The 27562-nt window shown below is 37.6% G+C and overlaps 1 protein-coding gene and 1 non-coding gene across 11 annotated transcripts in view; both read left to right on the top strand.

Annotated features, from left to right (window-relative positions):
* Cacnb2 (calcium voltage-gated channel auxiliary subunit beta 2) overlaps positions 1-27562 on the top strand; it is a 372470-nt gene that overhangs the window by 100007 nt on the left and 244901 nt on the right. The window contains exon 1 of one of the 10 annotated variants that reach the window (XM_058572299.1): positions 9349-14199. The exons of the other annotated variants lie outside the window; for them this stretch is intronic. Coding sequence (XP_058428282.1) covers positions 14152-14199 — 48 coding nt within the window. The 5' untranslated portion in view covers positions 9349-14151. Of the gene's footprint in view, positions 1-9348; positions 14200-27562 lie in introns of those variants that run through there. 10 annotated transcript variants of the gene reach the window in all.
* LOC124078327 (U6 spliceosomal RNA) lies at positions 24546-24652 on the top strand. The gene has a single exon (XR_006846880.1). It is a non-coding gene; the product is annotated as a U6 spliceosomal RNA (small nuclear RNA).

Here is a 27562-nt window from a genome sequence, read left to right as displayed (position 1 = left end):
GGTTGCTGCCCTCTATCACAGATATTAAAAGCACTCAATCAAGAAGATCCAGACTTGCTCCTGTACAGTACAGTGTCCTTGATATTTGCTGCAATGACCTTGGCTACAATCCTGTTATATCCTAGAACGATATTCAAAGACTTTTTAAAACCTCATCAAACGAGTTCATTTTGGAGCCCCAGATGTCTGGTTTCTTTGCTGCAATTCATACAGAATGAGATCACTGAACTCAACAATGAATTGTGAATATCAAAATTTTACTTTTGAACAAAAATCATTTCAAAAGTAAAATTAGGATGCTGAAACCATTTCTCAATTCCCACAGGTCAGTGACCACAGGCTTCCTGAAGGGTATGACTTTTCCTAATGTGCAACTTAATCTCTCATAAAACCATGGCATACGTATTCAGGGGAACACAATACTGAGCAAAGACTCAAATGCACGTCAGCAATTTTGTCTGAGAGTTTTGATTTCATTTGTTCCTTTCAAATTTCTGAGCGTGTGTGTGGGGGGGAGCGTCAATCTTATGCAAAAGGACTTGGGAATTGTTAGGGTTGGACAAAGAAGTAGCCTTAGAGAAGGCATGGTGCATGATGGTTGCCTGAATAATGACGTTCCAAACATTTTCATATCTCAATCCCTGGAAACTGTGAATATGTTACCTTACGTGGCAAACGGAATTTTGCAGACATGATTAAGAATCTTGAGCTAGGAAGATGATTCTATGGTTGTAGGACGAATGTAATCCCAGGAGTCCTTGTAAGTCAAAGGTAGGTAGGGGCTCAGGGTCTGAGAAGATGTGACAACAGAAGCCAAGGTCACTGGGGCATGACTGCTGGCTTTGAAAATGAGCCAAGATACACATCAGCCCCTAAAACCTGGAAAAGACAAGAAAACAGATTCTTCCCAGGAAGTCTCCAGGAGGAATGACCTCCTGCTAACACCTTGATGTTTTTTCTGGTGGGGCTCATTTTGGACTTCTGGATTGTTAAAATGATCAGTTTTTATTGTGTTAAGTGCTCAGGAGGATGGTATTTGTTTACAACAGCCCTTGGGAATACATACAGCACATGATGTGTGCACTGTCCCAGGAATCCGCGGAGTGTGTTTCGGAGAACCAAAATGGAATTGCTGGAAGGGATCCTGCACTACTGTTGCCTGCATTTATGTTTTTGCCAAAAACAGTACAAAATGTCTTTGGCCTCTTGAGTTAGGCATGTGTATGCCTCTGTTTCACCAAGAAGTGAGACAATCAAGAGTTCCTCGTCCTCTGTGCTCCAGTTAAGTGGGTCCCAGGGCAAAGCACAGAATTCTAACATCAGAGACTCAGAGGCCATAATCCTGGAGATGTGAGCTATGAGGTTGGAAGTGTTCCTGTGTTCCTTTGTACATATAAGGCCCTTGGTTTATTTTTATCCTGACTTTTCTTTCAAATTTGCCTAGTCTCCATGTTAATCAGGAGTTGGAAAGCAGTCCATAGGCATCCTTGGTTAGGTACTGGGGATCAAGTAAAGAAAAAGAGTCTTTTTTTTATCACACTGGAAGTAAATGATCAGAAAAGATAGTACTCTGTGGGCTTATCCATTCCTAGAATCTGGAGCACATTTGTAGGTCAACAAACAAACAAAGGAAAAACAAAATCACAGTAATGTCCTGGGTCCCTTAGGAAAAAGTCCTCAGAGGAATGGCTGCATTCTTCAGTGGTTTGTGTTAGTCATCTTTTCTGTTATAGTAACAAATAACCTGAAATAATCAACTTGTAGAGAGAAAAGGGCTCAGTTTTGCAGGTTCTAGTCCATGATCAGTTGGCCCCATTTTCTTTGGCCCTATGATAAGGAAACACATCATGGCAGGAGAATGTGTTAGAGCAAAAACAGTACCACCAATCCCCATCACCCCCCGCCAGTATAAAACAGGGCTGGGAATGCCGCTCAGTGGTCAAGTGCCCCTGGGTTCAATCCCTGGTACCAAAAATAAGGCTAATATTTTTTTTAATTTTATTTTTTAAGTCTCATTGTGAAAATGGAAGGGGGGAACAAGGAAAGTGCTCAGTACATAGAAAGCACCCCATTAGTGTTAAACTATTATTATAAGTATTATAACTTTAGAATTTTGGAAGGGAGAATCAAATAGCTCTGATTTCTCCATTTCTTTCTTTTTTTTTTAAATTTTTCAATATTTCCTCTACATCTTCCATTATATAAATGAGATAAGATTGACTCTGTGTATTTATCTTTAGGCTGTTAATTTCTTCATTAAGGGCTGAGACCTATAGCTCAAAATCCTGATGAATCCAAATGAATTTTTGTATATAGCCCAAACAGGTAGATTTTTTTAGCCCTTGAGTCTACTCTGCATACAACTTGAAGTCACACCCCTATCTGCTGACCATAGATAAAATGTAGCCTTGTGAGACGATAGCATCTGCCCAATCAGAAAAGTAAAACTGAAATACATAAACTTTAACTTTGAAATTCCACAGAAAGCCTCCATTTCTTCAGAGTTGGATGAGGTTGATTTTAGGATCCAAATGAATCACAGTAATGTCCTGGGTCCCTTAGGAAAAAGTCCTCAGAGGAATGGCTGCATTCTTATGAAGAAGAGAATTTGTTTGTATCAAACATGATGAGTTAGATCTTTCAAAAACCAAAAACACATAATTTATTTAGCCTTTGGTATTGCCTGGTTCATAAATTAGAAAAATAAACTACTTTTACAGCCCGATGATACAAATAATTGGGCAAAATACTATTTTTTGAAGTACTTTATCCCTAATCTGATGATTGTTCCCTGGTTCTACTCTTTCTGATCTTAAATTTGAGAAGATTACTTTCCATCTGTCATCTTAAGTGCTCTCAAGTAACTAAATCACTTAGGGAAGGAGGAGTTGGGATTTTCCATCCATTTCTTGGCCACCATGTTGCTCCATAGCTAATGCAATTTCAATGAGACGGACTTCTTTTGAAGACACCTTGTAAAAAGACACATAGGTGTCTTTCTTTGAAGACACCTATGATATAATGTGATGTATCTGATATTACTAAAAATTCTTCCTGTTTTCTGTTCTATAATTTTATCTTTGTAACCAACGTTTTTTTTCGTAGTCGATCATCACTTCACCACCACCACCATGCCTTTCTTTCCTCCTTACTCTCTCTAGGTTCCATGATCCATCAAACATTCTCAATGCTCTGCTCCTCTCTCCCTCTGTTCAGTAGTCTTGGGAAATCCCAAGCAAGGCTGGCTCTCATCTGTGATTCTCCTTGACTCTTCCCTTGAACTTCAGGAGATGAAGAAGGAAGGAAGAAAGGGTGGGAGTGAGAGCTGGCCACTATGGGGACAGATTTACACAAATATGAACCTGTGCTCAGTACTGTCTGACTGTTCTATTTCCCTGGCCCACTCCTGAGAGGGTCTTCACACACCTTCTTTGTCCTCAAAACTCCAACTTTCTGTCTCTTCATTCTAAGTTAATGATCTTTTTACCTAATTGTTTCTGAAATACAGCAAGTGTCTAAAAAGACCTTCCTATTACTTCCATTAAAACTATCCACTGGCACCCCAGTTCTCTACCTTCATGTTATAGTGGGTGAATCAACTGTCTTCTCATCTACTCCCTCTGCATGGAGTTCCATCCCTCTGATCTAATCGACGACTTTCCTTCTACAATTATCCACATTCTCTCTGGAAGCATCTTTTGTTTTCCCCCTTTAACCTGTAGGACCTTCTCCTCAAAAAACACTACCTGAGCCCACATCTTTTTGAAGCTATGTTTTCATTTTTTGTTATACTCTGCTAAAGAAAATCTTGAAAATGTCTCTACCCACCTATCAAATTGTTTGCCTTCCCTCTCTTGATTGATCTTCTTTGAATAGACTTTTGATCCATCCCTGCCAGTCACAGTCATCAGTGGCTCAGGTCTTAGGATTAGTTCTCAGTCTTGCTCTTCACTCTCTCATACTGGCTGTGGGCCAAGGAAGTCATTTCCTGTGTCTTGCAGAACACCACGCATGCCCAGTTTTTTTTTTTTTTTTCTTTCTCACTGATCGCTCCTTTGTTGGATCCTTCTCTTTACCTCTAAATGGTGAAATGCCCCAGGAACCAGTGTCTAGACCTCATCTCAAGGGATGCTTCTCAAAGCTCTTCTCAAAGCTCATCACCAAAACTCATGGTTTTAAAGACCGTTTGTACAATGACTTCCAAGTTTCTACTTGTACTCCCTCCCTTCTGAATACTAAATTGTCTACTGAACTTCTTCACATTGAGGTTCTATAGATTTCTCAACATTAATATCCCCCCAAATGTATTTCTTGTTTTCTCGTCCAAGGCTGATCCTCCTCAAGTGCTCCTCTTAGGAAATGGTACTGCCATTTGCAAGGTTGCTAGACCTCCACCTTACCCCTCTGGCCCCCAGTTGAGTTCATTCTTGGCTCCTTTCCCTCTCGGTAAAATGGAGTTCCATGGCTTTATTCTGTCATCTCTGTCTTTAAAATATATCCAGAATCCAACTATTGTTCATGAATTTTTCCCCCACAAAAGCCTTACATCAGGCCCTTTTCTCTTACCTTAACTTTTACAATAGTCTCAACAATAAACTCTTTTCCCACATTAACTCATTGCAGTTTTCACAGAACAGACAGAATACCACTGCTCAGAGGTATGTTAAATCATGTGTCCTTTCCAAAGCCCTCCAGTGGCTTTGCCTCACATGCAGAATAAAAGTCCAGTTCCTACGATGACCTAAAGAACCCAAATGATCAGGATGCTGGCCTTTCAGTGGGCTCAGACCATGAACATCTTCTTTCTGGATTTTTCCATGGGGGAAGTGTGTTTTCACCTCAGGGCATTTGGCTGTATTTTTTTTTTTCTTTTTACCCCCTGTAAACACCACATCTCCTTAGCTTTCTGCTTCTCAAAGCTCTTCTTCATAGGGACAGGTAAGTTTCTACCTTATTTATGGTAGAGAGGGAAAGTCTCCTATCTGTCATTCTTTATCCCCTTTCATAAAAATGCAAAAACATTGCATGTTGACATTTTAAAATATTTGGTTACATTTCCGTTCTTACCTAGTTCCTGGGAGCAGAGATTTTCAGTTGTTCACTTGAGCATCTCCCTTGTCTCCACCCGGCCTGCATGCAGAGGGGCCTCAAGAGGTAGTTGTTGAATGAGTGGGAAATTTAACCAATGTGTATTATTTCCTGAAAAAATAATCAAAGATAGTATTTTAATCATAGCCTAAGCTAGTAATTCCAATTTATTTTGTTTCCCTTAGAACATATTTATTTTTTAATTTTATTTTTATCATTTAAGCAGCTTTATATATATTTCTTCCATAGTTTCTCCACAGGATTTTTACCCCTTCAATTTGGGTAGTTATAAATTATAAAAATGTCTAGCTAAGTGTAATAAAGGTTTCATTTTATTCATATGGACTAATGTCAAATTTTCTATTTTTAAAAAAATATTGCCCTTGATTCCTGCTTATTCTCTATTTTTTTTTCATTACTATAAGAAACAATATTTTTCTCCATTCCCTCTTCCTCCTTGGCAGTTATTATTTCTAAAGGGTTTCTTAATCTACACTAATTTATTTTATTATTATCAATGCCTGGACTTTGGCCTGAGATGTGGTTTTTTTATTAATAATTTTTTAAGCAGGGAGGAAGAGCATGAGAAGAAGATTACCATTAAACAGGGACAAGAGGTGGGAGAGAAAGGGAGAGAGAAGGGAAATTGCATGGAAATGGAAGGAGACCCTCAGGGTTATACAAAATTACATACAAGAGGAAGTGAGGGGAAAGGGAAAAAATGAGAGAGAAATGAATTACAGTAGATGGGGTAGAGAGAGAGGAGGGGAGGGGAGGGGAGGGGGGATAGTAGAGGATAGGAAGGGCAGCAGAATACAACAGACACTAATATGGCAGTATGTAAAAATGTGGATGTGTAACTAATGTGATTCTGCAATCTGTATTTGGGGTAAAAATGGGAGTTCATAATCCACTTGAATCAAATGTATGAAATATGATGGCAAGAGCTTTGTAATGTTTTGAACAATTAATAATAATAAAAAATTAAAAAAAATTTTAAAAATAAAAAAAATAATTTTTTAGCTGGAGATGGACACAATACCTTTATTTGTTTATTTTTTTTTGTGGTGCTGTGGATCAAACCCAGTGCCTCATGTGTGCTAGGCAAGCAATCTACCACTGAGCCACAACCCCAGCCCTGAAATGTGTTTTTAATGTCAAAGATGACTTAAAGTATTCATTGATTCATTTATTTAACCAAAAACCAATATTGAAACCACCTAATGTATTATAATATATTTTGAAAAGGACCCAGTAGTAGTAGTAGTAATAGCAGTTATGTTTTCAGATTCGAGGTTAATAGCTAACAAATTTAGAATGAATTCTGGCAATCTGGGAAATATTTCCATGAAATCCTTGACAAATCCCTAATAAAATCTATATAAAAATGTGGCTCTAAAGAATGTTTTCTTGCTTTGTTCCTAAAAGGAAGATTTTTGATTGTTTGAAACCATCTGAAATCTGCTCAAGTGAGTATAAGCAGGTTCTTTGCTGTTGACTGATTTTGATTTCTTCTTTGCTAACACACACTCTGGGAGCCCCCATATTGGTGGAATTCACCAAGGTACTGCTTTCACTCCTAAAGTAATTAATCTGAGAACATTTGGTTTCATATTAGGTCAGGAAGGACTATTATATTACCTCCTTTTAAAATAAGATAAACTAAAAAGGTATTTTCAAAACTATATTAGCCAGGTGCCATGGCACATGCCTACAATCCCAGCAGCTCAAGAGGCTGAGGCAGGAGGATCACCAGTTCAAAGCCAGACTCACAACTTAGCAAACCCTATCTCAAAATTTAAAAAATTAGAAAGTGGGGGTGCTGCATACCTGGCCCTCAACCTTAGTTCAATCCCTGGTACCAAAAAAAAAAATGTGCATTTAAACAAACATACAGTTTGTTTTTAGCTCCTGTTTGTGTCTAATCCTCCAAAAATAGTCCTGAAGACACAGGAAAATTAGCTAATGTAATGATATGCTACAAAGACAAGTTAACATTTGGCTATCTGACCACATCTTTTCTAACTGGTCCCACAGATTTACCGTATGTCCTCAGATTTATCTCATGTCTTTGAAGTTGTTTGTTGTAAATATGGAGAGCATTTCAGCAAGCAGTAGCTGTGGAATAAAATGTTTTGCCTTTCTACCAAATTAAAATTTAAGATATCCAAGTACTTAGCATCACTGTAGGAGGCTAGCCTGGAGCTAAGACCTGGTTGTATTGTTTTTGTACTAGAAAAAATACATCTTTACTTCCTCCTCTGTTTCTCCCATCTCTGCTAACTTAACCCCTGATCAAAAAATCCACTACTGATGGGCTTGAACTCAACTCCCTCCCAGGTTTGTCCTTGCTCCCAAAGTATCCCCACACTGAAGCATCTGGCCACCGCCTCTTCCTGTTTTCTAAACCTTATCAATGACAGGTGGGTATTTGGAAGGAACATCATTTGCTTTGATTACAGCCCTCAGCTGAAACGGTGTAGCCTCCCCGTAAGCACACTCATGTTTTATTCTACCTCCAGCTTGATGATTGCTAATTCGTATGGATTGGTGTTGAACGGTCTTAAGGTCACTGACCTGTAATATTTCTTAGAACTCGCTGATGAGAAACAATGTCCAAAAGAATGTATCTGAAACTCTGGAGTCCCACAGGAGGAGGGCAAGTGCTTTGCAATTCAACAGGCCAGGCTTCCAATCCTATTTCTACTGCTTGAGATTATGCGGCACAAACCAAGGCTCGGCTCTTCAAGTCCGTTTAGCCCAGGAATGAACAATAATGATCTTCTTCATAACTGTCATGAGGATAATACTTGCCAAGTGCCTGCATCTGAAAATGCTCACTCTTTCGCTATTGGTCATTATTATTACCAATGGGTCAAGCCAGACCTGTGAGGAGGTGAGGATATGGTCTAGCCCCCCTTCCCCATACTCCACCCCAATTATTTTATTGAACAATGCTATGGTCACCATGGTGTGGGATGCCTAACTTCCTCTGAAGGTCAACCTGAGAAACAACTTTCTAAAACCCACTGTGGCATTTACCGTAAAGACAGTCAGGAATGCTGTTTGTGTCTTTACACGATGTTCCTTTTTATGGGGCTTCAGGAGAATTCAGTGTCTGCTGTTGGTGCCAAGCAGAGTGGTGCTTCTGAGCATTGGGTTTATTTTAAGCTTATGGCCAGTAAATTATATAACTGACCGAGTTTCCCTTTTTGAGTTGGCTGCTAGAAAGCTTAGAGCCAAATTCACGGCTCATTTGTAGGAAGTGTATTGGTTATTATGGGATGCATTTTAAGTCTCATTTCTAACTCCATTTTGTGTCCCCATCTTTGTTTATTATTTTCTCCCTTTTAGTCCTTCTTTATTTCATGCTATTTAAAATTTTTCTTTTATTTATTCTTACAAACGGCCTTAAATTATTTCTAAAACAAGATGGGAAGTAGACAGGTAGCTAGGTTGGTAGATAGGGAGAAAATAGAGTTTTGAATAATTTCACATGTTGTAGCTCCTATATTTAAAAGATGTTTAATTTTAATAACCTAGCATTGGCAACATAGAATGAATTTTGCAATTGGTAGGATTTCAGACTTTGCAAGAAAAGGAAAGAGAAATGTTCAGGAGAGGGAGTACTTTGAAGAGGACCAGGGTGATTTAGGAACTTCTAGAAGGAAAATCAGTGGAAGGCAGGAGGACTACAGCTCAGGGAAAGCTGAATACTGTCCCTTCTATGATCAGATTGGTTCATTAATTAACCATTGTGTACTCCTCTAAGGTCAGCTTGTAAAAATGTTTACCTTGCATAGAGAACACAGGGCAGTGAAGACCATGGGCTCTGGAATCTGGAAATACTGACTGGGCCATTGCCTGAATTTATTTAACTCACAGTGCTTCGTTTCCTCAAGTATCAAATTACTTCACGGGGTTCACAGTAAAGTGCTTAGACTCCTCTAGAGACTGGAACTCAGTAGAAGACAGCACCTACTGACTGTTGTTATTCTTTTCTACTAGAGGTCAAGGATTTTCAAAAAGTTGTGAGATCATCAGTTTTGCCATATGAATTGCATAGTGGGGTTTGTGGTCAGGCTGATATGAATGGCAACCTTTATGATAAGTAAGAATTTTAATTATATATATATATATATATATATATATATTATATATATATAATATATATATACATACATACAGTTTATAGGTATGTCATGAAATTTTCAAATCATCAGGACCATTTCATGGTGAATTTAGAGACGGTATGTACTTTTCTTGATCTTTCCAATCCAAGAGGAGATCATTATATCCTCTGGGAAATATTATATCCTGTTAGCATCATAGAGTTGTTCATGAAATATTCTAATGTGAATAGTATGTCTTATGTTTTTTCACCCAAGGGTCAGTATTTTCTTTGCAATATGCAGACCAAGTTCCCTTAGTTATAATGAGTAAAGGCCAGATATAGTCCCAGAAAATATCATGTGTCATGAAAGCTTCGAGACACAAATGTTCCTGATCTTTTCTCTCTATTTTCTTCTGTGTCCCATTCCCCACAACCAAGAGAACTTGGCCTCTGTCTGCTTGGTCTCTCCTTTCATTGACATCTAACAACATTCCAACATTGCCAACTGCTCTGTAATATAAAACCTAACGTCAGGTGGAGAGAATTTGGGCTCCGGGAGTAGAAAAAGGATGGAGTTTGTTGCTGTTGTTGTTGTTGTTGTTTAATTTGCTGGCTCTCCTTGTTCAGAATCTGAGTAATGGGTGATACGGGGAAAATGGAAAGAAAAGGTGGCAGTAATGAAAGTCTCTCTGATTAAAAAGCTGGAGAACTAGAGTGAGGGAGAGAGTCAGGAAACTGAGTTCCCCAAGGAGTTGGTGTAGTTTGTCTTAGGAAGTAAGGGCAGATTCTCCAGTGGCTTTGGGATATGAGATGATGGGGGAGGAAAGAAAAAGGATTTTTGAATAAGCATTGCCGAGGGTGAGAGGATTCTTTGTTGTGGTCTTTGAGACTGGCATTTGACTGAATGAGTTTTGTTGCTGGACAGCGCTTGTGTCAATGTGACTGGGCTATGAGAGAATGAGGGTTTGTTAGGGTTACCTGGTTTACTCACAGTCCTGATGCAGTATGTGTTGTCTAACCCTGTTACACAAAATATACCTTCAACTTTCCCTTGACGTCTAGTGCACAGGACAATTGGTCATTTACAAGTACGGTTCTCCCCTGATTCCCCGCGGGCTGCTGTTTTGCTCACTTCTGCTGCTCTCTGTGTATAGTGGGGAGCTAACGGGATGCTGTTCTTATAAGAGACCTGAGAAGAAATGTTGGAATGTTGGTCAGAAAAACCCATCAAACGCCTCTCTAGATCAAAGAGGATCCAGCTGCCTTGGTGAGAAATAAGAGACAACTAGAGAAAGAAAGGGTTTCAGTTCTGTAGTAGCTGGAATAAAATGGAGTATGTATTATAATTAAAAAAACTAATTGAACAGTTCATTAGGTTTATCATTTAGCCACATGAACCAAGAAGCTGGTTTTACTGAATTTATTTGATGTGGCTATTTAGTAGGCATTTATTGCAGACAAGGGTGAAGTTTCAAAAACCTTTAATTTCTCACTGAACTCTTGGCCAGTATTTTTATACCAATCTAGAGGAGATTTTTTTTCCTACTTCTCAATAAAACAACAGGTATTTTCATACTGAAAAACTTCCTTAATTCGGAAAGCCCTGCTATAGGTGAAGTCTAAGCCTCTGGCCTTGGTGTCCTGGGCACTTCCTGGTCCCTCCCCAGCTGGGGCTTCTTCCCCTTCCTCTCTTTGCTTTTCCTCATCACCCCACAGTCTTGGATTCTGTAAATGACTCATTCCAGAAATAGTTTGAAATACTTTTAAAGCCTGATTTTCTCTTGTTTAACTGAGATAAAGTAAAAGTGACTTAGACAAGTTGAGTTTTTTTTTTTTTTTTTTTCCTGTTTCATGGTACTGTCCAAAGACAACCACCACGGGGCTGATAAGGCAGTGCCCTGTCCGAGGATCTTGGGCTGTTTGTGTCCTATTGTTCTATTTTCCTGAATCTCCAGCCATCTTCAAAATTGGCTGGTCCAGTCCTCATCAGCTGGTCTACACTGACGCCAGTGAGAAGGGGGAAAGCGTGCTCTAGTCTCACTGAAGGACACGACGGGGAGGTTGGCACGTGCCATTTGTTTCATAACCGGAATATAGTCACACATCATCTATGTTATTCTAACCTTGATTTTTTTTAAAAACTAATTTAATAACCATCTTATTCTAACCTTTTTTTATTTTAAATTCTTTATTTCTATTCAGCCATCCATGTTGTGAAACCTGGGATATTTATGTTAGACCAACAACCATATTTCTATTATAGTTAAAATAATAGATAATGAGGGTATGACTAAGTATTTTTTGTACCCTCTATGTCATTCACTGTGTTAAGTGCTAAGGGTATACACAAGAATAAGGACTGAATCTGGTGGGAAGAACTAAGTTTAGTTTGAAGACTTTGAGTATAGCCCCATTGTCTGGATATACCATAAATATTTAATCCATATACATTTTTCTTGTATATTCTATCTGAACCTACTATGTGTAATCATCCATGCATTTGCATTTAATGCCCTATTGCCTGAGACTCTTTCTTTCCCTGTTTTCCACTGGATGTGATTCTGCCATCCTGCAGAGGCTAGCTCAGATGTTTCTGCCTTTGCAGACTTCAACATTTCTTCCAGGTTATGTAGGAACTGTTTCTTTCATGTTCCATTGCTCCCAAACACTGTTCCCCTTACACTGTTGTTTTATAAGAGCCTTGAGGCATAGGTGGACTGGCTTTTTTTCTTTGCTATCCCCACACCTCAGCACAGTGCTGAGCAAATAGAAGGTGCTCAATAAAGATTTGCTGAATCCAATTAGTTAGTGCTCAGCATTTTTTCATGGATCTTTGAATGACAAGGTGGGTGGAATCTCCAATGAACTTGGGAATCTCTCTCCTATTATGTTTAAAAATATCATGGTTAATGGAAAGTTAAGTGAATTCCAAATCAAATTCAGAATCAAGAGATACATTGTTTCCTTAGTGTTTTCATCTAATTCTAACCTTGTTTTTTTAAATTTTTTATTTCTATTCAGTTATTCTCTTAAATGTGTGAAGGGGCTTAAAAAAACTTGAATTTTTATCATATGTGTTCTTTTATTACTATATTTCTCACTGAAGTTTCTTTTAAAAAATCAAACTAAAATCCTGTCTACTAGAAATATACAGTGTATGGTCCAGAAAACATTGAGTTTTCCCCAGGACTTAATTCAAAAGCCAATATGCAGTATAATTCAGAAATTTTATTTTATCTTTCTTTGCTTTAGGTTTCTGACTTAATTATAAAAGTACTCCTATTTTCTCTCAGTAATCTATTATTTCCCTTTTGGGTCTTAAAAAACATGGAGGATTGATTAGTATGTGATAAAGTTATAGAATTTTCAGACTGTAAATTATGTAAATTACAGACTATTAGTTATACTATTGATCATATTACTGATAGACAAAACAACCATTTGGGGCCTCCATTAATTACTTTATTGGTCAAATAAAGAGAACTGAATTAAGGCAGAATATTCTTTTTCTGGCTCTAATAGTCTCTAAGAGTAATAATAACAATAATAATACAGAGTTGTTACTTTAAACTGTAGGTTTTTAAGAAAATGCTGGCAAAATATGGAGAATTAGCAGAATCTCACTATTCTATGAACCTAAAGAGCAAAATGGTGGTTTATCTTGATCTATGGCATGAGATAATTAATTTGCCTTCTTATGTGACAACAGTATATGAAGTGACTTGGGTGTGGGTGCAAATTTGGATCAATATCTGTGGCACACTAAAAGGTTATATGAATCATTGCTTATTATAATGGTTGATATCATCAAATTAATAGTTGAATCCCCAGTGCTTTAATGATTCATCTTTTTAGGTGTGACATGTATATGGTCCTTTAAGAAGAATTTTAAGATCAGCTCCAACTCTGAGAGCTGCCTTTAAGGAATGATATAAACAAGAGTTTATAAGTAGTTATTGACTTGTAAGCTCTCTGGTCCGGAAGGTAGCCTTATTTGGTTTATTGTGTCTAAATCACAGTATGTAATTAATTAATTAGATCTGACTCTGATCAAATTTGCTTACCAGAGTTATGTTTGTTTAACAGGCTTCAGTATAAAAAAAAAAAAGAAGAAGAAGAAGAGTATTTGGCAGTGAGCACAGAAAATCTGCAGGCGGGGTGCTAGAGGGAGAAAGGTCCTGAGCCCACTCCATCAATCCTCCTTGTAATTCATGTGAAATACATACTGCAGGAAAAAGCATCTGACAAAATTGGAGGGTGGTTCTGTAGTCCTAGGAATCCACAGTGAATTAAAGTCTAGACTCGGTAATTTTTCAGGTAAGGGAGGAGGGAGAACTAGCAAATCAGATATGCCCAAAATGTTACAGAGGTAACACGGAATCAAGGATGCTGTTGCCAGTTTGTGCATTGTGAGAAGGCAATAACAGCCGAGCAGCAGCAGGAGCAGCGCGTTCTCAGAGGCAGTCACATCAACAGCAGCAGGGGTAGGCCGCCTCCTTTCAGTGTACTGCAGGGTCATGAAATGCAAGACTCTCTGATGTTTGAAAATCTCCCGAGTTGAGCATGGCTACTGTAAGAACGTTGCTAAGAAACTCTGCTGATTTGGACAGTCATGAGTATGTGTTAGCAATAGTTACTTTAGGAAAAGAGATACTACTTTTTGTAAATCAATAGGCAACCTCCCCCCTGAAGAAGAAGATCTCAAATTACCTTGTTGGGGTGGTGGTGGGAGATAAAAAAAAAAAACAGGGGGAACAAAGTTTTGGCATGCCTGTAGGAATGGTGGTTTCTGTAGAAACTACCTAACAGGCAGAAGCTAAGTGTTGATCAGCCCATGCCTCTTACCTGGGAGTGGAAGGTGGGAAGAAATGGACAGCGGCTGTGACGAGGAGACAAGACACGGTGCAGCTTGGTGAAGCCACACGCTGACTGCGTTCTGCCCCCTCTTCATGCAGTGCTGCGGGCTGGTACATCGCCGGCGAGTACGGGTGTCCTATGTAAGTTTCTATTGCTGTAGAATCGTGGCTAGGAGCTGAAAATCTATTTGTGTCTGTCTGATGCATGTTGCTTCTTTCGGATATTTTAATCCCTGTGCTGAACCAAACAGATGATCGATCATTTGTACCATGAGTTTTCAAGGCACCTGAGGTCTATGAGATTCTGAGATTTTTCCCAGAGATGTTATTGTCTTATCTTTTGTGCCATGTTACTTTAATAAGGTTGGGGATTCCTTGCACAGGATTTGGTTTGGAAAGTCCATTGTCTCAGATATCTGTATCAGTTCAAACCAGTTGATAGTCTCTTTTACCTAGAGTGGCTCTGTTTTCCTATTTGAATTATGGCATGGGGGAAAAACAATTCCTGAGATAAATACCATGGAGTTTGTCAAATTAAAGATAGCCACAGAGGCTAACGTTAAATCGTGTCTTGAGCAGCCTCAGAAAAAGAGTAGATGAGAATCGTTTGATGGATGAGAGAGCTGTTGCAGTAGCGCCAGCATTTACAACAGCTTTATCATGCTCTGACTATTTCACAGAAATAGCCCTTGTTCCGTGGACCTGCTGTGTTTTTGCAAAATGGCTGTCTGAGTATTAAATTCTATGAGGCAGACTCTCACACGTACTGAAGTATCCCTACTTCAAACGATTGGAGGCTAATTGAAATATGCCGTGCTGTTCGCTAGCCGACAGGCTCCAGGGAAGCGCTGGCTTGATTTTCATACTCCTTTTGCAAGCAGTTACTTTATTTTCAGGGAGTGATATGAAAGGGAACAGGAGGGCTTATGCAGGCTGGCCAGACTGCAGTGTTGAATTGCTTGACACTGATTTGAGATTCCTGGCTGCAAAACAGATAGAAAATTGACAAAGAAAGCTAATCAATTCTTAAGGGTATAATGTAAAGAAATCTGTGACCTTGGGAAATTGGCCAGCAGAAGAGAGAGATGTGAGACTTCCAGGACAAACAAGGTCAAAATGTGATATTAGCCAAATAATAAAGTTGGAGACTGAGATTTGGAGGGGCGGGGGAGGGATAATTACGTGCCTATTAGATCTTAAAGATGAGATTCAATTTTATGAAATAATCAAAAGCCCCCAAAGCTCCTTTGGAGGTTTTTGTAATTATTATATATTTGGTGCCATTTGTCTTTTGAATGCAACAGTTGAAGTGTCAGGAGTAAATGTAGTACTGAGGTAGCCAGCCAAGAGTCTTTACGACATCTGCAGGGGCAAATGATTTTTTTTTTCAATAGAAAAAGTAATTGCAGAACACAACAGACACTAGTATGGCAATATGTAAATCAATGGATGTGTAACTGATGTGATTCTCCAATCTGTATATGGGGTAAAAATGGGAGCTCATAACCCACTTGAATCAAAGTGTGAAATATGATATATCAAGAACTATGTAATGTTTTGAACAGCCAACAATAAAAAAAAGAAAAAGTAATTGCTTTTTAAAAAGATTTGCAAATAAGCACTAAAAACTTTTCAGTGTGTAAAATTGACCACATAAAGAAAACCTTAAATTAAAAGTCACTTGAAATTTAAAATGTATATTTTATGGAATAATGAAAACTAAGAATTCATAGCTTTATATATTTCTTTTTATTTCTAGTGACTTACAAAACTATCTATGGCTACCTATGCCTATTGTATAGAATATTTCTGAAATATGGCCTCAAAGCAACAATTTATACTGTTTTTGTCCTTTTTCTTATATCAAACATGTAAATAAATAGGAGGCAGCAGCATCTGCATTTTTTGGAATCATGACTGAAAAGTACAGAGATTTGGATAATCTGCTAATTTTCAAACTTTTTTGCTCTGTATTTTGGTTAAGAACCATGAAAACTATAGCAGAAATCTACTTTGAAATTAAGAGAAATTCATATACCTTAGTCACTAGAAATACATTTTCCTTTATTTGAGAGCCTTGTGTCTTAGGCATTCTAACTGGGAACCCACCTGCTGCTGTTTTGTCCTATCTTCTGTGACAGCTTAGCATGTTGATTTCTGTTTTCTTTATAGATGGCCAACTCAGAGTCATAGGTAGTGAAATAGGAAACATATTTCATTTACTTGGAGAAAAAGGAACCCACTATGTTTAAATCCATGAGTGAGACCTAATTTGCCTGCAGAGCTGTTGGAGATGGAGGCTAATCATTGATAACCAGGCCCACAGCAGGACAAAGGGTGGCCCAAACCCAGTGTGGTGCTGTTGCTCAGGACCTTCTCACATTAGACTGTCCTGCTGTCCTTTCTCAAATCTGTTGTCAATTTAGGAGAATGATGAGGCATATCATGCCAGTAATAAATTCCAACATTTATGTACATGTTTCTATTGCATATAATTATAGATAGTAAATATTACCTATCAGATTAAATATAGTATATAAATCACACAACAAATATATACAGTCATTGCTGCATAATTGCATTTCAGTCAATAGTGGGCCATGCATCAACAGGAGTCTCATAGGATTCTGCTAGTGATGTGGTTGTTTTTGTTTAAGTGTACCCTGATGTTCCCACAGTGACAAACTTGCCTCATGGTGCAGTTCTCAGACAGTATCCCTGTTGCTAAGTGCTGCAAACCTCTGTGTGTGTATCTCAATCCTCTAAGAGTTCTTTTACCTTGTTTTTAGTGTGACAGCTTTCTTAAGAATTCCTCCTACTCCAACATTGTCTTTCAGAAAGATATGTGGGTTTTAAAGAAAGTTATATGCATGTGCCATGGTTCTTCATTTCTAGGTTTTTACTTTTCAAAGCCTGTGTTTTATTAGGCATTTCCTATTCTGTTTGTGGTTATCTTCATATTCAAAAATTATTCTGTGAGTAGTGGACCCTCCCTGCAAGCTGGAGCCCCTCTTTCTTCATAAGACTCTTTTCAAAAAAACTATTATTTTTGGGATCTAGTCTTCATTGTTTTGTTTACATCTTATAATTTTTCTTTTTGAACCCTGCTTTATGTCTTAGGAGTAATTTCCATATTTACCTAAACTGTCTTATAGTATTTCAAATGACAGGAAAAGTCATCAGCTGAATAAATACTTAAATTTAAAAGGGTATATAAACGTGGCAAACTGTATGTCTACTTTTGTAAAATACTTCTAAAGTTCTGACATTATTACGCTTTGGAGAGAGAAGATGGGTACTCTTTTTGCTAAACTTTTTATTGAAGTATGGTTGCTTCTTTATATCCATGGGGTTTACATTATGAGGATACAACCAAATGTGGATCAAAAATATTTGGAAAAATATATATATATCTGTAGTGAACAAAAACAGACCTTTTTTAATCTTCATTCCCTGAAAAAGGCAACATTTACATAGCATTTACGTTGTTTTAGATGTTAAATTAGCTAGAGATGGTTTACAGTATATGGGAGTATTTCAGATGCAAATACTGCATCATTTTATATAAATTTTGATATCCATGAGACGGTCTGTAAGCAATCCCCTGTGGATACTGATAGATGACTGTACAGTTGACTATTCCTTATCTGAAATTCTTGGGATCAGAAGTATTTCAGATTCTTGAGTTTTTTTTGGATTTGAAAATATTTACATATACCAGTTGAGCATCCCTGATCTGAAAATCACCAAATCTGAAATGCTTTCAAATTAAATGTTTTGGGTGTTGAGTCAAAAGATCAGGGAAGCTCAGCCTGTACTACATACATATGGGAGCATGAGTGCAGAAATTTTAAGTATTGAACTTGAGGAAAGTTCACAAAGTGGACTGCTGTGTGATCGAGAAACCAAATATTATCAGATGGCTTATCTTTTCTTAAGACTCCAGTCGCCTCACTCTCCCCACCAGGGTACTCATTCATCTGACCTCTAGCATCATGAATTCATTCTTCCTGTTTCTGAATTTTATATGAATAAACTCATTCAGACCATACTTTTTGCCCACCTTAGTCACTCATCCTTTTATTTATGCGATTCTGTGGTTGCACATAGTTACAGTTGCTTTCTCATTCTCATGGCTTTATAATAGTATGTGATTAAACCATAACTCATCCTTTCTATTGTGATGGCCATTTGCATAGTTTCCAGTTTGGGGCAACAACCGTTGCTGTGAACAGTTGTGATGTATGAATTTTATGTATGCTTTTCTGTACAATGTAAATATAGGATTGAATTTGCCAAGTCCTAGGACACAGTATACATACATTCAGTTTAAGTAGATACTAGTAAACATCTTTCCAAGATGTTCAATTAATTTACATTCCCACCAGCAGTGCCTCTTTGGACTTGGTATTATTTCCTGTATTTTTTCCAGTCTGGCAGGTATGTAGAAGCATCCCACGTGGTATCACTTGGCATTTCCCTGATAACTATGGAAGTACCTGTGAAAGCCACTTGCTTCTTTTTCTCTTAGGTTATTTGCCTTTTGAGGCAATTATGTTCAACAGAAGTACTGACAAGGGGAAAAGCAACGTGTGATTAAAATAATACAATGATGAAAGACAAAAGTGATATATACAGAGGTATAATTAGAATGCAGAATTGGACCTGACCTGGGTTTGAGTCTTGATGTTGTCATTTATTTACTGTGTAATAGTGGGAAGTTCTTTTCTCTTTTTCAATCTGATCATGATTCTGTATAATCAGGTTAATAGTAAAACTTTGAAGGTTTATTTTGAGAGCAAAAATGAAATAGTTTGTCAGCACCTCCATATTTCCTGATGCATATATTTCTCATGGAACTATGAGACAGAGGAACTATAATCAGAAACTAATAAGGATGGAAGAAAGGAAAATGATAGGTAATTGCTCATGACTTTGTTGTTCCCTGTGTTAGTTGCTTAATGCTAGTAATCTTGAAAAGCTTTGATAAATGAATTAGATAATGGGAAGTAAATGAGTCCATAAATGTGTTCCTAATCTCTCATAAGATCATACTTTCCTTAATGTGAGATCAGTTTTGATTTTTTAGAGCATCTAAATGTAGTGAGAGCACCAAACATTCCTTTAGTGCATAGAGCATAAGCAGGTCAGTACTCTAGTTAAGTTCTCATTAGCACCATTGCCTGATGCAAATTTACATAGGCTTTGAGAGTTTACAAAATAGTTTTTGCCCACTGTTTCACTCGACATTAAAGCAACCTTTAAATATTGTCAAGGCAAGTGAGAATATGTTACAGAAAAGAAACCTTCAAATCAGGAAAATTAACTATTGTCAATTATTGTCAGCTATTCTCTATATCTTATCAAGGATCAATCTGAGAATCAAATTGAAACAATCTTATTTCACATACCATGTTTTGTTCATCTTACTGGGAATGTATTTCTAAGTTTAAATAATTGGATTATAATTAAATTTAATTAACATGAAAATTTTATAGTGCTCCTCAGTGTAGAAATCAATTATCATTGAACTGAAGTACTGAAGTGCCAGTTGTTTGAGATTTCTGGTTAGTAGAGTTGCAGCTAGTATATCTTTTGAATTAGTTTTTCACTCATAAGTCATATATTTTCCAAATTATAAAACTGTTTATTCATATAATTTAAATAACTGACTTTTCCAGATACATCTTCAAATGTGCTTTAGAGTGATATTTGATCTTCAAGACCAGTGTTTTTTAAAGTCAAATTCATACACGAGAGGTTGTTGATTCTTCAGATTTGGAATTGCATGAGTTTTTAGTAGCATTTCACTTGGGCCATATTAAAAGTCTTAATTTGGCCCTTCAGATTTTTTATGTACCATAAAGGTCTTAATGTACTTTTTTTAAAAAATAATTTTTTGTAGTTGCGGATGGACAGCATACCTTTATCTTGTTTATTTTTTTATGTGGTGCAAATGATCTAATCCTGTGCTAGGCAAGTGCTCTGTAATTGAGCTGTAGCCTCCCCACCTTTTTAAAATTCATACTTACCTCTCTAGGAGGTGAGAGAGTCCCTTGAGAAGATATGTGCCTCCTACAGAGCAGTACACCTCAGCTTCAGAAGGAGCAAACCTGAGTATTTAAATATTATACAATAGAAATACTACTTAATAATTTTTCTGAGCTTTGAATTTTGCTGGAGATTTAAGCTTCCCTATACAAGAACATTTTATGAATAGAGATTGAGGTAGATGAACATTCTTATAAACATCAAAGAACACAGAGTAAGGAAGATGAAATTAAGTCAACCCCCTGGTGACCACTGGGCGTGTGTAGAGGACGAGCTCATTGATGAATTTTTTGGGCATAAGACCCTCTAGTTGCTCGCTACCTTCTCAGCACGTCTCCGGCCACCACCCATTGCTTTCTCTTCCCTAGGAGGTTTCATATGTGAATAAAAGACCCTGAACAGAGGCCTAGACTTTGCACATTGGAGACCATTTGACAGGCTCCTCCATCCCTCTGTGCCTAGGTTTCCTTTTGTGTGAAATGAGGACTATTAATAATTGACTTACAGATTTTCTATGAATATTACTGTGTTCATCTGTGAAAACACTTGGCACATAATACATACTTAATTGTGAACTATTTTATCATGACTCCCACCCATCTCTGCATCAAAACACTACTCCTGTGCTGAGTAACAGGAATCACTTTTAGAAGGATGCATTCACTAAAGAGAGCTTTCGTGGGCTGGGGACGTAGCTCAGCAGTAGAGTACTTTCAAGTACAAAGCCCTGGGTTCAAATCCCTGGCACCACCTAAAAAAGGTAAAATAAAAAAGGAAAGTTTTGTAAAGTTCATTAAATTATGCAAAGTGCAGTCGTCATCATCCGTTTCTTCATGAAGCAATTATTGAGTACCTGCTTCTTGGCCCAGGACTACTCTGAACATTAGAAATACAGAGAGTAGTTAGACTTCTCATTTCTGTTCTTGGAGGAGTCTAGTCTAGTGGTGGAGACGTAGAGTTTATGGAACATGAAAATGTTTTAACATAACTGAATTATCTGACAATAGGAGAAAATAGTGTGCCACCTATTGTAGTAAATACCATACAGACATTAAAGAGAAAAAGCTAGATTTGTACAAACTGACAAATCCAAAGAAAGAATAAAATACAAATTCTAACACACGTTCTGCAAGAATCAAGGTGAAGAATGATGTATGTAGTAAAATCACATTTATTCTACATGTGTTTATGTCTGTATTGGTATTTGCATAAGAGAAGCTCTAGAAAGCTATGTCAATATGTAGATAGCTCATGGAAACAGAATTATGAAAGAATTGGTTGAATTTTTCTTTTATATCACTAGATACTTCACAGGGAGTACAGTTTATTTTTGTAATTTTATTTTTGTAATATTTTAGTGTACTATTGTATTTCATTATTAAATATAATATATTAATATAATTAAATATATTAAATATAACTAATATGATCTAGTTAATAAATATTAACATGAAACATTGAATATTAGATGCCTTCATTTATCCCTCACCCTTTTCCAGAAAGGCTTATGAAATACAAGTTTGTATGTATAAATAGATACTATTTTTATACTATACATAAATTTTAAAATTTACATTAATGTTATTATAGAATTAAAATACATACCCTAGCACATTAGAAAGCATTTGACTAGAAGTACATTGAGTGAAACCAACCCCTCGGGGAAATCTGTTGATTGAAAGGTTGGCATGTATATTCAAAAATAAAGAAGGGTAAGGCCTAGCTTATTCTGTAGTCCATCCTTCATGGAGTGTTACATGCAAAGGGGTTTAACTGGGAGTGAGGTTCAAGTCCTGTGCTTTGCATTGCTAAGAACCTGTGCCATGAAGCATGACCAAATCCTATTATTTGTTTGCACTCTGACACGCCTTTATTGTTATGTTTCCTGAGTAAATGAGGAAGGGGTCCAGGAGTATAGGAGATCTGAGCAGGTGAATGACATTGACAATAGAGTTGCATTGTTTGAAGCTGCCCACTGAGTCATCTTCCTTTGCTGAAGACACACAGGTCAACATGGCCCCCAAGTTGATGGCTACTAGACTTATATATCCAGCTCAGATCTTTCTTCCACATATCAGACCCATTTGAGCACCGACAGTTATGTGAACTTTTTTATGTGAAAACTCCGCAGATCAGCACACAGGGCCTCTGCAAGACTGAGCCTCGTTCTTTTGGTCTCCGTTCTCCCCATTTCTGCCCTGCCCTTCTCATCTGACACCAGTACTTCTATCTGCTCCCACCTTACTGGTCTGGTTAAATATTACTGTTGTTTCACTTGCTCAAGCCAGAAATGTCCCTCATTGTCCCTCCCCTTTAATTCAGGTCCTATCAAGGAGAAAGAGCTCTGGGATATGTTCGCTGTTTCAACCCTAGTACAGGACCTGGTTATTTCCTTCCCAAGTTACCACAGCAACCCCCTGACTGGTGTCCCTACATTCTAGACTTCATTCTGCAACAATCCAGTCTCCATTTGTGAATGTAGCTGCTAATGAGATTTTTCTCAAATGCATTCATGTTCTGTTTAAACCCCCAGTTGATTGCCATCTTCTGAGAATATAAGTAGACTCTCCCACATCCTACAAAACTGTTCCAGATCAAGCACCTTTCATCTTAGCACCTTCTCAGAGTTTCCAATGGCATTGACTGCCGCACACTTTCCCCACATCCAGGACTCTTTTTTTGCCTCCATACTTCAGTAGAGGTTGTTGCTCATAATTGGTTAGTTCTTTGCCTCTTTCCTAAGAGAGCACCTACTAGCTGGGCACAGTGGCACATGCCTGTAATCCCCAGGACTCAGGAGGCTGAGACAGGAGGATCACATGTTTGAGGCCAGCCTCAGAAACTTAGTGAAACTTTGTTTCAGAATTAAAAAAATAAAAAGGATTGGGGATATAGCTCAGTAGTAAAGCACCCCAAGGTTCAATCCCTAGTTTAAGAAAACAAAACAAAACAAAAACCAGACTGTACCTTGTCCTTGTGATAATTCTCCCTTTAGTTATCCTCTCTCTGTTTGAACTCTGTGTTTCCTCCATTCCTTTCTCATTGTTGTATCCTGTTGCCCCATAAGAACATCTGGCCCATGACACACTCTCAAGACTTCTTGAGTAAATACAAAGCTAATACTGGAAAAATACTATCAAATTTTTATTTTTCCACAACCACCCTCATATTCCCACTTGCTATGATTTGAAATTTTCATTTTATATATAGGCACAATTCATCTTATACTGTGTGCATAAATACATACACAACTTGCTGATGGTATCAAGTTAGGTTCCTTAGTCTTGTCAACATGTATTGAGTAGAAAAGAAATTTTGCTAGAGTTGCAAACTCTGTAATCAGTTCACTCTGTTAGGCTGTTTTTACTGCTCAGATTATAGCCTGTGTATTTCTTTTAAAATTTTAAAGCAAAAACCAGTTTATTTACCCATAACAAGAAACCATTCAAGTACAGAAGGGATCTTGGTTCTGATTTGAATGATGAAATTCACTCAAAACCACAAACTAACTTTATTTAAAAACAGTGGTTACAAAGTAGATAAACATGTTTAAAAACAGAACCACATTTTGAAGTATCTCTAAGCATGGCCATTAAAAAAAAAAAAAAAAAAAAAACACTGCTAGATGATTTATATAAACCCTTGAGTTAAGGCTTTAACAGCTACGCATATTAAAAAGCTGCCCTAACATCTTGGCCATGTATTCGACAGGCAGCTCCTGATTTAGATGTGTCATTCATCATGGCCCCCCAGCCCATCCGCCTGTCCAAGCTCAGGCAGGTAGCAGCCTTTTGTGTTTGGGGTTTACAGCCTTCAATTGCAGGATGACCTTTCTGCTGAATAGACCTGCTTTAGTTGAGCCGGACTCTTGTGTTTGTTCTCTTCCCTGGCGTTACATTGAGATGACCGTCAGTTCCCTTCTGTCTGAATCATCACAAGGAGCTTCATGTTTTGTTCTTCCTTACACTTTGGTGCTATGCATATTGGCATCCTGCTCCCCACTACCAAAGGAATAAGTGATTTATGTCATCTACTTGGATTTCCAGAAAACAAACTTTAGAATAGAGAGAGATCTGAACACTGGCTGAGGACCCGGGACTCTCCCAGTTTCCATCTCTCACCAGCTTTTACTTTCTTCCTCTTATGTTTTCTCCCCTTCTCACTAATGGTCTCGGTGGGTCTGTAAAATCGGCCCACACATCTCACTGGCTGCTCTCCCCTCGTGTCATTGCTGGATGAGTCATCTTTTTTTCCCCCCTTTGGGGCCAATCGATGGTGAAATAAAGTGACAGTTATTCAGAGAGGTGGATTGCAATCTCTTGATGAGTGGGACACAGTCTCATTAGGAACAGAGACTTCTTAATGATTTTCAAGGGTTGTGGTTAAGGAAGACAGCAGGATGTTGGGGAAGGGATAGTTTAAATATCACCTAGTTGCTGCTCGCTTGGGAAGCATGTGTACTAAAATTGGAATGATGCAGAGAAAATTAGCATGGCCCCTGAGCAAGTATAACATGCAAATTCATGAAGCATTCTGTATTTTTATCACTGATTTTTTACTTATAAAGTTAAAAAAAAATCTAATTGGAAGTTCTGGAATCTTTCCTTTCCCCTCCCCCTCTAAACATGCCTCTAAAAATCACAATTGCTCCAAAACTTTCTCGAAGTTAGATAAGATAAGGTTATTTGCTGATACATGGGTGAAATAAATTTTTTTTCATTGAAAATGTGGAGTCCATTGCAGGTTTATAGAAATGTTTCTCAGTGTATTCTTTACATCACTGGCATTAAAATTCTTATGAATATTTTTTTAAAATAATGCAGACCGCTGAGAACCATCCCAGACCCATAGAATCTGAATCTCAGGGATGCTTTTTTCATTTCATTTTTAATAATCTGTTTGATTTTCATGCTTACTCTTGTTTAAGTTTCCCTGACCACTAGAGAGCTGAGTGAACCAAAGGAAAAGTGGAATTTGGGATCAGAGCAGCTCTGGGAATCTGGGTGTCTCCGTGGCTTAGCTCTTTGGAGTTCTTCCTCTGAGCAACTTAGTCTATCGCAGTTCAACTTGTGTCAGGTTTACTCAAGGTTCATATTCCTGGGAGAGAGGATCAGAGTACCCCAGCTTCTCATCAACCCTGTGTACACTAGAGGAGAATTTCCCAATGTAAAATCAAGTTCTTTCCAGGAAGAAAGGGAAATGAATCCTAGGCAGACACACACTGTTGGTATTCTTCGTATATATACATAGAACATGATGGGATTTTAAAAAATGAACCATGCACTCTCGTCATGAAAGGTTAGAAAGTCAAGCATTGACATACTTAAGTTGAGCGATCCTGAGGTTTTCCAGTTATCTAAGTGGGGATTGTGGAAGAGGTAGATGATAGTGTGGAGTTTGTAAGGAAAAATCCAGAAATGCCTTTCTAATGGGATCAGTAGCAAGTAAGAACTTGAAGTTTTAGATATTTAAACCAACTTAACTCATTAAATGACATGATGAATTTTATTCAGATACATGGTCCATAGGTGGTTGTAATTTATTTAATTATGGCATTAAAAGTTTACAGAATTGCCTAAGCAACGCTTTGAAGAGACTTGTGATAAAAGAGCCCAAATATCACATACTCCTTAATTCCTTTCAAGGGACAAATGTGGTTGCTAGATGCAGTTCCTACCATTTGTGTCTCCTGGTGGGTACCAGGGTACTGAGCAGCTCTTGGGAATGTCTAGAGTGAAAGATACAAGTGGGATTTCATATTTTCAGAAAATCCGTCTTCTTGGGGTTCTTCCATCCTCCAACTGTAAAGTCCTTGTAGATGCCATGGGAAGAAACCCGCTGTCCTGTGTGCAGTGGTGTGCCATGGGCTATGCTCCAATGCCTACTGGCAACTTTCCTTAGACCAAGGTTAATATGACTCAAATAAATTAACCTGCCTCTTTTGTTCTGATGAAAGTCAATTTCCGTCTTAGAAAAAAAGAGACAGAAAGCACCCAGTATGAAAAGAAATATGATTTTTACAAATTGTTTCAAAATATGACTCTTAGCACCCGCCACCCCTTTCTTTGTAACTGAAAGAGCACTGAAAAAAAAAAAAAAAAAAAAAAGGTTACTCAGTGATTTAATCACTGGTCCAAAATTTCCTCATTCCACTTTGTTAGGTCTGCACCTCAGATCTGATAAGGCAGCAATACTGATAGCCCCCAGGAGTGATAATATAAATGTTAAGGCTCTAAGCAAATTTTGCCTATGAATTTTTGTCTGATTGAAAATGAGTTAAGTGTCACAAATATTTTAATAAAAGAAATCCATGTTTCCCCCCGCCCATACAGTAAGATCTCCCCTTTATTTAAAGTCTTATGATTTTAAAAGTTTACTCTTCTAAAGAACTCTTGGTCAATCCCCACAAAGCAACCAATTACATAGAATTTTTATTCCTGAACTATAATTATAATGTGCTCATTACCATTTAAAGATAATAGCATTCTTATTTCTGTAGTCCAAACAGCACTGAAAATTTTGAAATGAATCTCACTTCAAAGGGCAAAGTCATCACTGCTAGAGGGAACTTACTGATTGTTCATCTTTTTCCTGTATGATTTATTGCACCGTTTTTTTCTGTCAAACAGAACTCTTGAGCCATGATTGGCAGTCCAATCAGATCAAAGAATACACTTTTAAAAGACACTGATTTGGGTTTATTCTCCTCACTGCTCCACGAAAAACTGAGATGACAAGATGACTTTTTTCTCAGTTGATTGGATGCCCCTTGTTTATTCTACTTTCTTAAGCCCTTGATGAGACATGCCCTTCTTGGAGTATTTTATACACTAAGTCAGCCAAGACTTCACCCTGACACGTCTGCTGCGTTAATACCTGGAGAAAACCACAGTACCTCAGAGTTCTACAGTTTCACCCATGCTTAGCCTTCAGGCTACAGGCATTGGCTAACTGCCAGACCTCTGATGGGTCAGATATAAGTACAGACTTGTAGCTTTCCAAATTCATTTCCCAACATTATCCTGGGAATGCCAGTACTTCTTCATGAAGGAACAAAGTTACCATTGTCAGAGAGGAATAGATACAAGAGAATTCGGACCAACCAATTCTTCAACAGAGGCTTCAGAAAGAATTATTCTCGTGTGAAATAAATTGGCACATAAAGAAAATAAACTGTATTCTTCCATGCAGCTCATCAGGGTTTTAAGTTTTTCTTCATTTTAAATAATGGCTGTGCCCTTTGGGAAACATAGACTAACCCCATAAATGTTTTATTAATGGTTTTTCTTTCTTAAAAAAAAATTTTGTTTTAATTAGTTATACATGACAGTAGAATGCACTATATACTTTGATATATCATACATAGATGGGATATAATTTCTCATTTTTCTGAGTGTGTATATATATATATATATATATATATATATATATATATATATATTGCAGAACCATA

The sequence above is a fragment of the Marmota monax genome, unplaced genomic scaffold, assembly GCF_021218885.2.
Source record: "Marmota monax isolate L192 unplaced genomic scaffold, Marmota_monax_Labrador192_F-V1.1 WCK01_AAM20220418_F8-fsc00098, whole genome shotgun sequence".
Lineage (NCBI taxonomy): Eukaryota > Metazoa > Chordata > Mammalia > Rodentia > Sciuridae > Marmota > Marmota monax.
This window is presented reverse-complemented; position numbering and strand designations above follow the sequence as displayed.